This window comes from Carlito syrichta, unplaced genomic scaffold, assembly GCF_000164805.1.
Source record: "Carlito syrichta isolate Samal-C Ts95f unplaced genomic scaffold, Tarsius_syrichta-2.0.1 Scaffold314865, whole genome shotgun sequence".
Taxonomy (NCBI): domain Eukaryota; kingdom Metazoa; phylum Chordata; class Mammalia; order Primates; family Tarsiidae; genus Carlito; species Carlito syrichta.
In genome coordinates, this window is record NW_007258961.1 from 815,339 (window position 1) to 829,217 (window position 13,879).

At 33.6% G+C, this 13,879-nt stretch overlaps 1 protein-coding gene across 2 annotated transcripts in view; it reads left to right on the forward strand.

Moving 5' to 3' along the window:
* The window catches only part of UFL1 (UFM1 specific ligase 1), a 30,246-nt gene extending 16,367 nt beyond the window's left edge, over positions 1-13,879 (forward strand). For both annotated transcript variants that reach the window (XM_008072136.2, XM_021705977.1), the window contains exons 10-19: positions 732-911; positions 2,584-2,704; positions 4,989-5,111; positions 8,297-8,414; positions 9,548-9,711; positions 9,792-9,922; positions 11,488-11,568; positions 11,887-11,972; positions 12,498-12,678; positions 13,344-13,879. In XM_008072136.2, the coding sequence (XP_008070327.1) occupies positions 732-911; positions 2,584-2,704; positions 4,989-5,111; positions 8,297-8,414; positions 9,548-9,711; positions 9,792-9,922; positions 11,488-11,568; positions 11,887-11,972; positions 12,498-12,678; positions 13,344-13,562 (1,404 nt within the window). In that variant the 3' untranslated portion in view covers positions 13,563-13,879. The remainder of the gene's footprint in view (positions 1-731; positions 912-2,583; positions 2,705-4,988; positions 5,112-8,296; positions 8,415-9,547; positions 9,712-9,791; positions 9,923-11,487; positions 11,569-11,886; positions 11,973-12,497; positions 12,679-13,343) is intronic.

Sequence of the window (13,879 nt, forward strand, 5' to 3'; positions counted from 1 at the left end):
TCTGCTAATGTATTAACACAAGCTGCTTTGGCACTGATAATGCTTATTTCAGCATTCAGTGTTGACCTTCCTTTTGTTATGCCAAAAATGTAAGTGTAGGTAAAGATAAACAAGAGGCCAAACTGTTGTTTTTTAGTCAGGGCTCAGACCCTCTTTATAAAGCAGAAAATTTCCTGTTTTGAATACACAAATTCCCAGAGTCCAGATCAAGTATTTTAAAAATTCATCTAACAGATTTTATGAAATACCTTCTGTGTGCTAGGCATTATTCTTTGTGGGGATTTGGTAGCCAGACAAGTTTCCTGCCCTCAGGAGGAGCACTTTCCTGGGGGAGAGAGTGTTAATGAAAATGATAAAATAATCTCAATAGTAGAAAGATCTAAGATGAAATACATTTTGGAGGTAAAGTTATCAGGACATGCTGGTTTATTGTTTGTAGGTTTTTGAGAGGGAGTACCTGAGTATGCCTTGTAGGTTTTGGTGTTGTTTTGGACAATTGGAGATGCCTATAGTGGATCCAAGTGGGGAAGATAGGCAATAGGATATATGATTTCAGAGTTCAGGGTGGTGCTGAAACCAGAAGTATAATCTTGGAGGCCATCAGCATAAGTATGGCCCCCAAATCACTGGACTTAATGAGATCACCCAGGTAGAACATATATTATTTAACAAATGGTTTATCTGTATTGGATTGCATTTATACTTCATTTTCCTTTTGTTTTTAATTCTAGCCTCTGCTACCTAGTTCTATATCAGTTGAAGACGCAGCCATGTTGCTTCAACAGGTGATGAGAACGTTCAACAAACAGGCTTCAGCTGTAGTCTTTAGTGACACTGTTGTAGTCAGTGAAAAATTTGTAAATGACTGTACAGAACTGTTCAGTGAACTGATGCACCAGAAAGCTGAAAAGGTAAGCCAAATTTCCTTTCATCTGCTAACCTTAACAGTATTTTCACATTAGAGTCATCTGATGGCTTTTGAAAACCAGAGTAAGCATTCTACTCAAAAATGAACATTTCGTATTATATGTCATTTTGTTTTTATACATGATTTATTTTTATTATCTCTCCCAGATTTGCTTTTTTTCTTCTTTCCATCGACACATGTTAGTTAGAACATGGGGACCTGATTTTATAAATTGAAATCACATAAATGAAATTATACACTTCATAATTAAGTGGTCTGAAGGTATTGGACCAACATTAAAACATACAAAAACAATATTTATGAATACATGTAAATATGCAGTTTAATTAGTATGCAGTATATTTACTGCATCTAGCAGAACCTCACTAATGTTACTTATTTGGGGGTGCACAAACAGAATAACTTACTGAAGATAGTTATCATCACAATTGATTATTTCCTCAAAGCAACTGCTATCAAAGTGTTTTGAAATACAAGTTATGCGAGGTCTACTTTATTGTTATTTAGTTCATGTTTCTGCTTAGCAACACCATCTCCTTTTAAAGCCTGCTCTCAATGAGGTAAAACAAGCCTGTTTGTCTTAGTTAAGCTGTTAATAATTTTATGAGGGCTTATTAAATATGTAAATAATTTGTATTTAGCTGTGCTTCTTCTAAGCTCTTTAATAGTCTAGAAATTAGATAATTTTCTGCATTTAGCCTGATAAGCAGCAGAGAAGATTAAAAAGTATGAAGGGTTTGATATCAGTAAACTTGAGTTTAAAGATGTTTACTTTCTGTGTGACTGGATAATAGATCTCCAGTTTCCTTATCTTCAAAGTTTGAAGGATAAATATAAATAAAAAAATAAAATGTCTGGTACATGTTAACTACCAGTTATGAAATGACTACTTTATTATTTTTATTTATGGTCTTTAACTAAAGTGAAAATTTAATACAGTCATCACTTGCTTTTCTTGGGCTCTTCCTTCTGACCACAAAAATAAGTTCAGATAAAGATGATTCTGTTACTTGAACTAACAACATTCTAGGCATTTTTCTTTAGAAAAATAAAAAGGAAATAACAACATTTTTATCATAAAAATATACTTTTGTCACTCGAGGGTCCTATTCCATAAGAAGGAACCAGTATCTAAACTTAGAAATGGTTAATAGCTATTAAAAGAAACTTTTAAAAAGCAGAGCTCATCAAGAATGAGTCCAGAGGGGAAAAAAAGTCTACGTGACTTAGTATGTAACTCATATATGGTCATTTTGGTGCAGTGGGGATTGGAGAGTTCATTATGTTTCTAGTAATTGCAAGTAATCCAGGGGGCATTGGACTTGGGAGTCCCAAAAAGAAAGCGACCATGAGGTATCCATGAACCAGTGGTAAAACCAGCCAGTAACAGCTGAAGAAGATTGCATTCGATGTTGTGTGATCAGTTGTTCAGTGACCAGGTAGGATTTCTCATTAGCTAGTTATATGTACAAAAAAACCAAGAACAGCAAAAGAAGAGACCAGTTTTTGGCAAGGAGAAACAGCCTTTGAGTGGCAGTTCTGGGACAAAGCTCTAGAGTTCTTCCTAGCAGTGAAACCAAACAAGAGTAATAATTTTTATTTTATGCTTTTTTTTTAAATGCTGTATATTCTACCAAAAGCATGTTTAATTTCAGGAAATGAAAAATAATCCTGTGCATTTAATCACTGAAGAAGATCTGAAACAAGTCTCCATTTCGGAGACCATTAATACGAGTAAAAAGGATAAAAAAGATGAGCGAAGGAGGAAAGCAACAGGTAAGGAATTGTAACGAAGAATGTTCAGAGTTGAGTTTTGTACTTGTTGCAGTGAGCTTTGCATTTATTGCATTTATTAGGCCCTTCGAAAGGGCCTAATGTTATTTGATTATTTCACCTATAATTATTTGATTAATTCACCTTTAATTTTTACTAATAGCAGCCAAATCTTTTGCTAATGACTTAAATTTGTAATTATGAAAGTGGAAAGATGTTGATTATGTATTCTATGTTTTGTGTGTGTGTGAAAACTAACTGAATTTCATGATCATGCTTACCTCTTGTTTTCCCCTCACAGTTTATGTTCCAGCCCAGTAGCCTGTTTTGGGGAAGGGAGGGGGTGCTCAAACTTGCCAGGTCATATTCACCTCAAAGCTTCTGTATTGTTTCCTCTGCCTAGAATGCCATCTCCTGAACTTCAACTAGTTTCTTCTTTTTATTTAGACCTCAACTTTAAATGCCACTTCTATAGAGAGGCTTCCCTTACCACTCAGAATAGTAACCACAGGCACTGTCACCTTGTTGTGCCAGTTTTTTTGTATCACTTTATCACTATGTTGTATTTTATCGATTGAAAACATATCCATCTTATTTATTGTTGTACTCTTAGTTTATACCTAGAGCACCACTTGGTATATTTTAGGTACTCTATAAATATTTATTGAGTGAATTAATTTTCCAATAAAATACTATTTTTTAATTTCTTGTTTAAATCTAAGGTCACTGGAAATTATTCTGGGTATCGCCAGTGTACTTATAGCTTACATTAGGAAGGTAACATGTATTTCTCTTACTTTTTATAGTAGGAACATTGTTAGTACTTTATCAGGGCTAAAGAAATTTGATTTCAACATCTATCATTAATAAATACAGCTACATTTGAACATATATATAAACTTAATTTTTGCTACGGGAATTCATTCCTTTTTCTTTGAGATAATGTCTTTCCTCTTCCAAAATGTTTTTCTGTAAAGCCTTTCAATAGTATTTTGACATTTTTTCCTATTGTTCCAGGAAAACTATAGTAAATTACTAAGCAAGTAAGTCATAGTAATATTCATAACCATGCATATTTTATCATATTTGAAGATATAGTTATAAATGTACCTTAATCAGTTGGTGACTTATGTCAGTATAACTAGTCTTACATTATTTCTTATTAAAAATTAAGGATCATCCGATATTTTGTTCTCAGTGATAGTGCTATTGTATTACACTAGTTTAATTGCAGTGCATGGAATCATGTCAAATATGAGTGTCCTCCCCATAAGAAACTTATTACCAGATGTAAAAAGCATATTCATTTTAGACTTATGCTTTTGAACATAGTATATCTTCATCATAAAATCAGGGAAAAATAAATTAATAGAAGTTTTAATTCTAAAGTACTATGAAATCTAAGGGAAATCTATTTAGAATTTGGAAAAACTTCTTTATATAAATTATTTTCTTGAATAAATTAATCTTATGAAGAAATATAGTTGTAATATTTTTTAGTTTTGAAGACCCATTATGACTATTTTATTTTGTAAAATAGATATTTTAAATTTAAATATCAAGTAGCATGGAAATAACACAATAATATTTTTAGCTTTTATACATAGTGTTTGAGTTGTTTTATGTTTTTTATTAGTTCATATTTAGTCACTAAGTGATTGATAATATTTTTCTACTTAATTTAATATTTATGATCAGCATTTATTGAGCAGCTGTTACGTTTCAAGCATTGCTATAACCCCCAAGAATACAGAGAATGAGCCATGTTTCTTGCTCTCAGCTTATAATCTGGTTGGAGGGTGGTGGGGGAGTCAGGATGTCTCCTCTAAACATGGATAAAATTTCAATCAAGAAGGCAGAATCAAGTATAATAAAATTTGTGAAGTAATATGGGGTTGTTGATGAGGCTGTGATAACAGTAGTAAGCAAATGAGGTTTTGCTTGTTTTGAGAAAGGTAGAAGTGGAGGTGAAGAAATTAAATTAGCTTGGTTAAGAAAGGATTCAGAGCTTAGAGAGAAGTAACATTAGAGAAGGAGGAAAAGACTGCATTTAAAGCAGGCAAACTAAGTAGATGGCTTCAATTCAAGAAATTTCATATCTTACTGCTTATTAATTGAATTTATTAAACTTTTATCTTAATAAGGAAACTCCAAGTTTAGAAGAGTCTAAAAGCTTATTTTACTTTTAATTTTTCTGCTTAAAGTTAAATACAACAAAATAGTTTCATCATGTTCTAAAAATGGTGATGTAGTTAGGTAATACTAACTGATGTTGTTTTCTCACCAGAGGGCAGTGGAAGCGTGAGAGGAGGAGGTGGGGGCAATGCCAGAGAGTACAAAATTAAAAAAGTCAAGAGGAAAGGAAGAAAAGATGACGACAGTGACGATGAGTCTCAGTCATCTCACACCGGTGTGTAGCTTTATTTTGCTTTTCCTTTGTGTGTGTGTCTGATATTGTTAACACATTTTCTTAAGATATGTGCAGTTAGGTACATATGCTTATACAGGAAGTCCTGGTTTTGCACAGTTGCAATGGAACAAATTTCTGTGACCACACTTTAGTTAAATGACATCAGCCCATCAACAACATGGTTTAAGTATCATTTAGCAAGATACCTTGGTGTTATTACTGTGTAATTGCATAAAGCACAGAGTTCACTGCCCCTCTTCAGTCCAAAGATCAGTATATCAATAACAGATACATTATCATGATCTGTGACAATCACGTCACTTATTTAATAGTTTGTCAGTGATTGATCACTGTGCATCTCTTATTTTTTATGCACAGATTAACAAAGCATGTAATAGTGCTACCTTCTTGCCTCCCAGTGATGAACCTTGTGGCATTTTACAAAGATGGGTAATCAAAAGAGAAATTAACAAAGACAAAAGTACAGCAAATAAATGAAAAGTGGAAATAAAATTGTAATCGAGGATAAATGGAGTTATAGGACTGTGGGCATGCTGACACTGCCATTGTTGAACAGATTCTAGCTACACAGCTAGAGGGACTTAGTAAAGGTGCACTCACAACATGAATGAAGAAAGTGACTGTGACAAAAAGGATCAAAACACCTTAGAGAATGTGAAGTTGGCAAAAAACTTCATACTAAAGGAATTCTTGGAGATAATTCCAAGACACAGAAAGGGCAAGGGATAAAATGTTGGACGCTAGAGTTAGAAAGTAGTATGACAGTTTATAAGGCATAGGAAAAATGCTTGCTCCATACTAAGTTGTATGGTGAGAAGAAGAAAGCAAGCACCGTTCAAAATATTCTTGGTAAGCTTTTTTTTTACAAAGAAATAAAGCATTTTCATTCTCCATGTTTCTCATGTGTTAAATTACAGCATACTAAATTATGAATATAGTTTCATTTTCGTTTCCCTAAACATTTTTAGCCAACAGTAAGAGCGTTTAATGTTTTCACATAAATTTTCAAAAGATGGCAAAGCAACTCTAATTCTCCCCACTGATATTAAGAGTATTCCTACCCAGGCATGGTGGCACATGCTGGTAGTCCCAGCTACTCAGGAGGTGAGGCAGAAGGATTGCTTGAGCCTATGAGTTCAAGGCAGCAGTGAGCTATGCTGACACCTGAGTGACACAGCAAGACCTGACTGAGGAAAAAAAAGATTAGTAACAACACTTTGCACAGTTTCAGCTTGCCAAGGTCATGTTTATTGTCTTCCACTACCATCTAAAACATACTTATATTTTTGAAAAGTAGAGTTCTGCAAATTTAAGTAGGAAGCATTCACTTTATGCACATTTAATTTGCACAGTAACACCTAACTGGTTGGTTACTTAAATCTACAGGGAAGAATTAATTGTATGCATCGTTCTTTTCCTAGACTTGTTAGTTTTTGGCAAGATTAAGTCTACAAGAGACATCTCTTTTTATAAATAAAATTGTATTTTTTTAATTTTTCTGTTTTAAAAACGTTAAATCATATTGCTACCCTCTGCCTTTTACCCCTCAAAAAGAAAATAAAACTTCCAGTTATAATAATTTTAGGTTGCATTTCCCATCTTCCACAGAGTTCACTACATATGGGCTCTAGCTGAATGATGGAGATACCAAGTGACAGTGACATGGTTGCAGCTGTTAATGTGCAGTAGCACAATTGCTTAAGCTGTCATTAAAGTATTCTAAGATAGGTAGAAATAACTACCATTTCTGGCGTGTGTGAAACATTGTTAATTAAAGAAAAAAGTATATTTGTAGAAGCTACTAACTCTACCCTCATTTTAAACAATATTAATACTATCCTATGTGGATTTTAATTTCTCACTGATTAATGAATCTTCCTATTTCCCAGATGTACTGTGGATGGGGGTGACGAGGCATTTAAAAAAAATACTTCCCTAATAATCTGTAATCTTAAATAATTGTTAAATGAGGCATATGATATTCCTTTTGTGCATAGATTATTAGTGAGAGGAACTATAAAAGTAGTAAAACCATTCTACCTTAAAAAATGTAATTTCAGTGATTTAGAAAAAGGGTGGTATTGTAATCTCTGAAATGGAGGATGAAATTGGGTTTTCAGCTAAAATACAGGATCAACTCAGTATAAAAGATTACTAGAAGGAAATAAAACGTAATAACTTGTAAAATGCAAGCAGGAAGCAAACAGGGAAATCATAGACCATTTTGTGTGAATATCAGGAATGGACAGCAGATCTCAGAAAAGAAGGCTAGGTCTTGTCTGCTCTAAAACCGTGATCTTAACTTCCTTAGATCTTCATTCATAGTGAAAAATTGATTTTTGAGCTATTTCATTTTTACTTCTAAGGTTTTACTTATAGAATCAATAACCTCATTTAGCTGGAAATAATCACTTTTATTTCTTTACAGTTTCCAATGGAAATATCGTTAGCTTTCTTTGTCTGCAACCAATACTTTTCTGTGGCATGACATATCCACAGTTAACAATTATTTCCACTATAATAACTGCATACAAAATTTCTTTAGTATAAACTTTTTTTTGAAAGCAGAATAATTAGGTTATAAAATAATGAGTGCTTTTTTTTTTTTTTAATCTGTGCCTTTTCAAAAAGACAAATTTTAGCTTAAACAATTCTACTGGAATTGTAGTTCACATGATTATGAAGACTTTCCAAAGATCTTATGTAAATTATAAGGATGATTTAATTTTTAATAAATATTCATTTTTATGCAGAAGAAAATACTGCCTGGTATCTATTGTTCAACAAAGAGCAATTATCCTTTTCTAAAAGATATTTTTATCTACTTGATTGTTATTATTTCCAGCTATTGTTTTGCATCATCCAAGTTTGATGAAGGGGAAGATCATTTTCATTATTTTTTAGTTGACTTGTAGAAAACAGTCATTTTTAAATTAAGTTAGATAATCACTTAAAAGAAAGTTTACTGTTTATCCTATTTTTAGAGTTGTTTTTATTAGTTATTGCAATTTGACATTAGCAATTGTATTAACGTAAAAATTAATACCATAGTCTCTATGGTAGGCAGTGAATGATTACTGTCTTTGTAAATATGTTCACTGAACTGTATTTGGTTGCTTGCTTGTTTTTTGTTGTTTTTTCCCCATTACTCTTGTCTGTTATAGGAAAGAAGAAGCCAGAGATAACTTTTATGTTCCAGGATGAGATTGAAGATTTTTTAAGAAAACGCATACAAGATGCCCCTGAGGAACTGATTTCTGAACTTTCTGAATACTTAATAAAGCAAGTATAAAATGTCTTTTTTCTTCTTTATGATAGAAATTGAGTGAGTTATTAAATACAATTTTTACCAAGATCATAGAAAACATACATATTAGGTGTTTTCAAAGTTTAGGATTTAATCTAGCTATCCAATTTCAGATACTATTTGCCTACAGAAGCAGTTTAATTTAACAGATACTTACTACATGCTTTGGGCAAGGTGGTATGAGAAATAAAAGGTGAGAGCCTAAAAGTGTGCTTAATCACTGATCTTAAAGTCTTAAGTCTTAGATGGAGGGAAAAACACCAGCACTAGTCACTGGTTGGTCTCCTCCATAGCATGAAAAATAATATCCAAAAGAGATCATTTTCCATTTTAATGTAATAACAAGAAACCATATTTGCTTTTAGGAAGAAAATAAAGTAGCAAACTGACCCCTAATAGAATACGTTTAGATACTACTACCTTATGAATGAGCCAGGCTAAATTTATTCTTACAGAGAAATAAAGGAAACTTGACCATTGTTAAGTAACCTGGTCATCCCTCACATTAGTCCCAATATGTGAGCTTTCATAAATATAATCCAGGAACCCGGTGCATCTAACTTTGATTTTAGGAATATAGCTTTTGTGGTGAGAATTTTTTAAAATATCAATAAATATTTTTTGTACATAAATGAAAAATAGAGAACCATATTTTTTATATGTAAAAATATGGAATAGTTACTAGTCATTTACCGTTGCTTTTTATAGTAATCTATTTTAAGTTGAGCATAAAAACTTTCTTAAATGATTATCTTTTAGTAGTTTAGGGATTGAGAATTTGTTTAAGTTGTAATTTATAATGGTTAGAAACAGATTTATAGACTATCCTTCAAATAAACTTTTAAAAGCTATTTTGAATTATGAAATTGTTCTTGTTTTCTGTAGTGCAGTAGCTTTGAGTGCTTTCTAATTGCCAAAAATAATCTGTTTAAGTTATAGTTCCTGGGGTCGGGACAAATTCTTAGTGAACTATTCTCCAAATTAGTTTTATTTGTTTAAAAAAATAGAGATTTTTTTCTTAAACTTTCTTTCCATAGAAGCAAGATTTTCTGTCTACATAAATCCCTGGTACATTTTAATAAATTAAATATATTTATCTTGTACACAGACCTCTTAATAAAACTTACCTCGAGGTGGTACGTTCAGTATTCATGTCTTCCACTTCTGCTTCTGGAATTGGCAGAAAACGCACAATCAAGGACTTGCAGGAAGAAGTTTCAAACCTCTACAATAATATTAGATTATTTGAAAAGGGGATAAAGTTTTTTGCAGGTATTCTTTAACACTATGTTTTCTTGATTCTCATAATATAGGAAAGCAAGTAGTTTTAATAAAGTGCCTTTATTTTCCAGATGACACACAGGCTGCTCTTACCAAGCACTTGCTGAAGACTGTGTGTACTGATGTCACTAACTTCATCTTCAACTTCTTGGCTTCGGATTTAATGATGGCAGTTGACGATCCTGCAGCCATTACAAGTGATGTATGTTAGTGATTTGCTCGCCATTTATGATGTGTTTTATTTTGAATATAAGCACATTTTATTTTCTATTATTTGAAGTAGTTTAAAAGGAACATAAAATATAATAAAAGAATTTTTAGGAAAAAAATCTAAGATTTTTCATTCAAGTTTAGTACAATGTATATAGAGTTGCTAGGAGGACCGGTTAGTCTATTAAAAGTAATGCTGCTAAAAAGAAAAATGATGCTTAGTTACTTTAGATGAAACTATTTCATTTTTTCCTAATTATTGTTATGTCACATACCTTTTTCCTGATAATTTGCAAATTGCCTAACATTCTGGCCGTTTTAAAACATTACAATCATTTTCATTTAATGACATCATCTCATTTAAATATTTACACTAATTCAGTTCAATTTTCAAAAATTGTAATCTCAAACTAAATTCAAAAACTCAAGAGGGCTTGCAGTGTAAGGCAGAGCAATGGCTCCTGTTGCCAGAAAAGGTGGGGCCTGTCCCTAAGGTGAGAACCCCTCCTTCCTTCCCTTCTCTCTTCTGTTCCTACCCCCTCTTTCTCCTCCTGCTTCTTGTGACTGACTACATATCACTGCTTTGATCAAGATCAAACTGAATCAGTCTTGTGGGCTCTGATGATGTGGTTGTGACTGCATTGGTGGCTTAGGTTGTTTTCTTGGAATGTTCTTTAGTTTCAGATGACTCCCTCTCATAGTAAGGACCAACAGAATTACAGTTACTTCTCCCTCCTATGCCAGCAGGGTCCCGGCCCCCTTCCCTTCTGCCCCCTTCCCAAGAGCAGCAGTTCCCCAAATGCCTGGACATTTCCACATCTCCTGCCCTTGTACCAACTTCTGCTGTAGGAAATACAGGGGATTTTGTTCCATGCCCTTCAAGGGCCACAGAAAGATTGGTGTGGGATGGGGGTAGGGAGGCCGTAAGTTGCCACTGTCTTCCCAGACACACCTGACCCTTTAGGGCCTCTGTTAAGCCATTTCAGCAAGCCTCCTCTGGAAATTTTACACCAGAAGAATACAAGACAGTGGTCAAGAATGCCACCAAACTTCACTGGACACATGTATGTGGAGAGAGGTGCTGCGAGTTTCCTCACACCATACAACGTAACAGGCATCCAGCCCCGGAACAGGTCTCAATTCCTGCCTCATAGGCATGCCTGATCTTTATGAGTGCGACCCTGTACAGCTGGCACTGGGGTGGGAAAGACACTCTCTTACTATTCCAGCGGAAAAGAGAGAGGTAGCCTCTTGTCCAGGGTATTCTAGTTCCCACAAGGTCAATGAATCTCTCCTTCTAGTCTTCTTTTATTGCAGGAGAAGGCTGTAGGAGTCAGGCTATATCTAGCCTCCTTGATTGACTGGCTATTGACTAGCTCTGATTTTAGAATGTTTTTACCATATTTTTATCACCAACTTGAGATCTAAAATTCAAGAACATGATAGATTCCACTCAGCAATTTGTTTCAGTAATAAATATACTTTCTTTTCACTTGAACTTATATCCACTGCATGCCAAAAACACAATGCTGAAAGAATTTTTATTTACCCCTACAGGTAAGAAAAAAAATTTTAACTAAATTGTCAGAAGAAACCAAGGTAGTTCTCACAAAACTCCATAACTCTCTGAATGAAAAGGTAAGTAAGATTTAATTCTGTTTATCAGGGATAGAAGTTTGTGTTATAAACACGTTTAAGTAGATTTTTATCAGAATAATTTTAAACCCAATCTAAAACCAGTATTTTGCACTCAGATACCGCTTTGGAAGGAAAAGGGGGAGACCAAGCTGGGGGAATTTTACCCTGAGTCTTAAATTTACAGTTTCTAATTTAATGCCAAAGTGACACTTTAAAAAATTGTATTTAGGCTGTAAAATTATGAAACAGTATTATATGGCTATAATTTATTAGGCACTTTTATAGAAAAGTAAATTATGGTATTAAATACCTTTTCAGAGCATTGAAGATTTTCTTTCTTGTCTGGATTCTGCAGCAGAAGTTTGTGATATTATGATGAAAAGGGGAGATAAAAAAAGGGAAAGGTAACATTAAGTTAATCTGTATTGTTTGTTTTCTCTGGGACTTTTCATATCTGAAATTTGAATTTGGCTTCTGGCTCTGCAGAGAGAACTGTGTCTAAAAGGCTGTATTCGTCCAAGCATATTCAGAGTCTTAGTTAGATATTCCTCTCTGACCCTCTTAATAAAGCAACATAGTTCCTTATTCCATAGATAATCAAGCCCAGGAACTTTTTATTATCTTTGGAACCTTTCTTACAGAAAGCTTCTCCTCAGTGCATTTTTATTTTTTTATTCCAGCAACTCAAAACAAAAAAGGACACTTTGAATGTCCCCGCTTTATAGCTTTTTCTTTAATTTTCTAACATATTAGTCTGTCCATACCATTTAGGGTTGTGTGTGTATGTCCCATATTTAAGGGTTACCTTGAAGAGCTTTGAGATTAGATAATTTAAACTAGAGAAGCTAAATATGAATACAGAGGAACCAGTTGAAATTGGTGAGAATTTGTGAAATTATGATAATGCGCTTGTATTTCTTTTTGTTTAGGCAGATACTGTTCCAGCATCGACAAGCACTGGCTGAACAGCTGAAGGTCACGGAAGACCCTGCTCTCATCCTGCACCTCACGTCCGTCCTGCTGTTTCAGTTCTCAACCCATAGCATGCTCCACGCCCCTGGAAGATGTGTCCCACAGATCATTGCTTTTCTGAATAGCAAAATTCCAGAGGTATTATTGCATTTTCAGTACACTTGAAATTTTTCAAGGTTTTAGATTCTGAATATTTTGAGTGGCTAGATGTGAATCATTGTCAGCACTCAGGCACAAAACATACTCATATCATCTGTCTGCTTCCAAGAATGTGAACAGCAAATTAGGGGATTGATTTTAAAAGTTCAGCATAGCTGAAGAATCTTTGTAGATCCTATACGATTCATGATTTTAAAAAATAGTCTAAATTTGGAAATTGAGCTTTCAGAAAGGATACAAGAATGTAAATCTTCTATTTCAGCTTCTCTAGGTTTTACTTATTTTTCAAGGAGCAGCTCAAAAATCTTGTCCTGCACAACTTCTGAAAAACTCCTTAGCTAAAAGTAATTTGGCTTTTTTGAACTTCGCTATCACTTTATTGTGATAGAATGTAGCAGAGTCAACTTATATTAAAGTGGTCCACATTCATGTGTTATGAATTTCTTTTTATGAATTTCTTCCCTAAACTGTATAGTCTTGAGAGCCAGGGACCTTACTAGATTTGGCTTTATACTTACATGGCCAAAGTTTGGTAAAGAAGAGAAGATAGTCCATGTGTATTGATTGAACAAATTCTATTTTATCTGTCCCACAGAAAATTGATTTGTGTTTGTTAACTTTTCTTCTCCTTTCCCTTGTCACAGGATCAACATACTCTTTTGGTAAAATATCAAGGGTTGGTTGTAAAGCAGTTAGTCAGTCAAAATAAGAAGACTGGACAGGGAGATGATCCCTTGAGCGATGAATTCAACAAAGAACAAGATGATGTTACCAGTACCACTCGAAAAGAGCTTCAAGAACTTTCTTCATCCATTAAAGACCTTGTTCTCAAATCCAGGAAACCATCTGTGACAGAGGAGTAATGATCTTAATTTACTTTTGTCATATAGTAAGCATTTTTTCCCAAAGTTAAGGGTGAGTGGTCACAAAAAATAATCCCTTTACAACTCCCAACTCCCCTTTCCACACACACAGTTGTTAATATGATAGTATTGTTTTAAATGTAAATTTTACAAAAGTGAATTTTTGTAAATTGGATTATCTGTGAGAATTTATTTTCACATAAATTCTGTATGAAACTTGTCAATACAATTGTTTTCACAGAATTCTAAACACTATGTATTTCAGGTTTTTTTCTTTCCAAATGCTAAACGAAAAATAAATTTTCTGGTGTCATTCA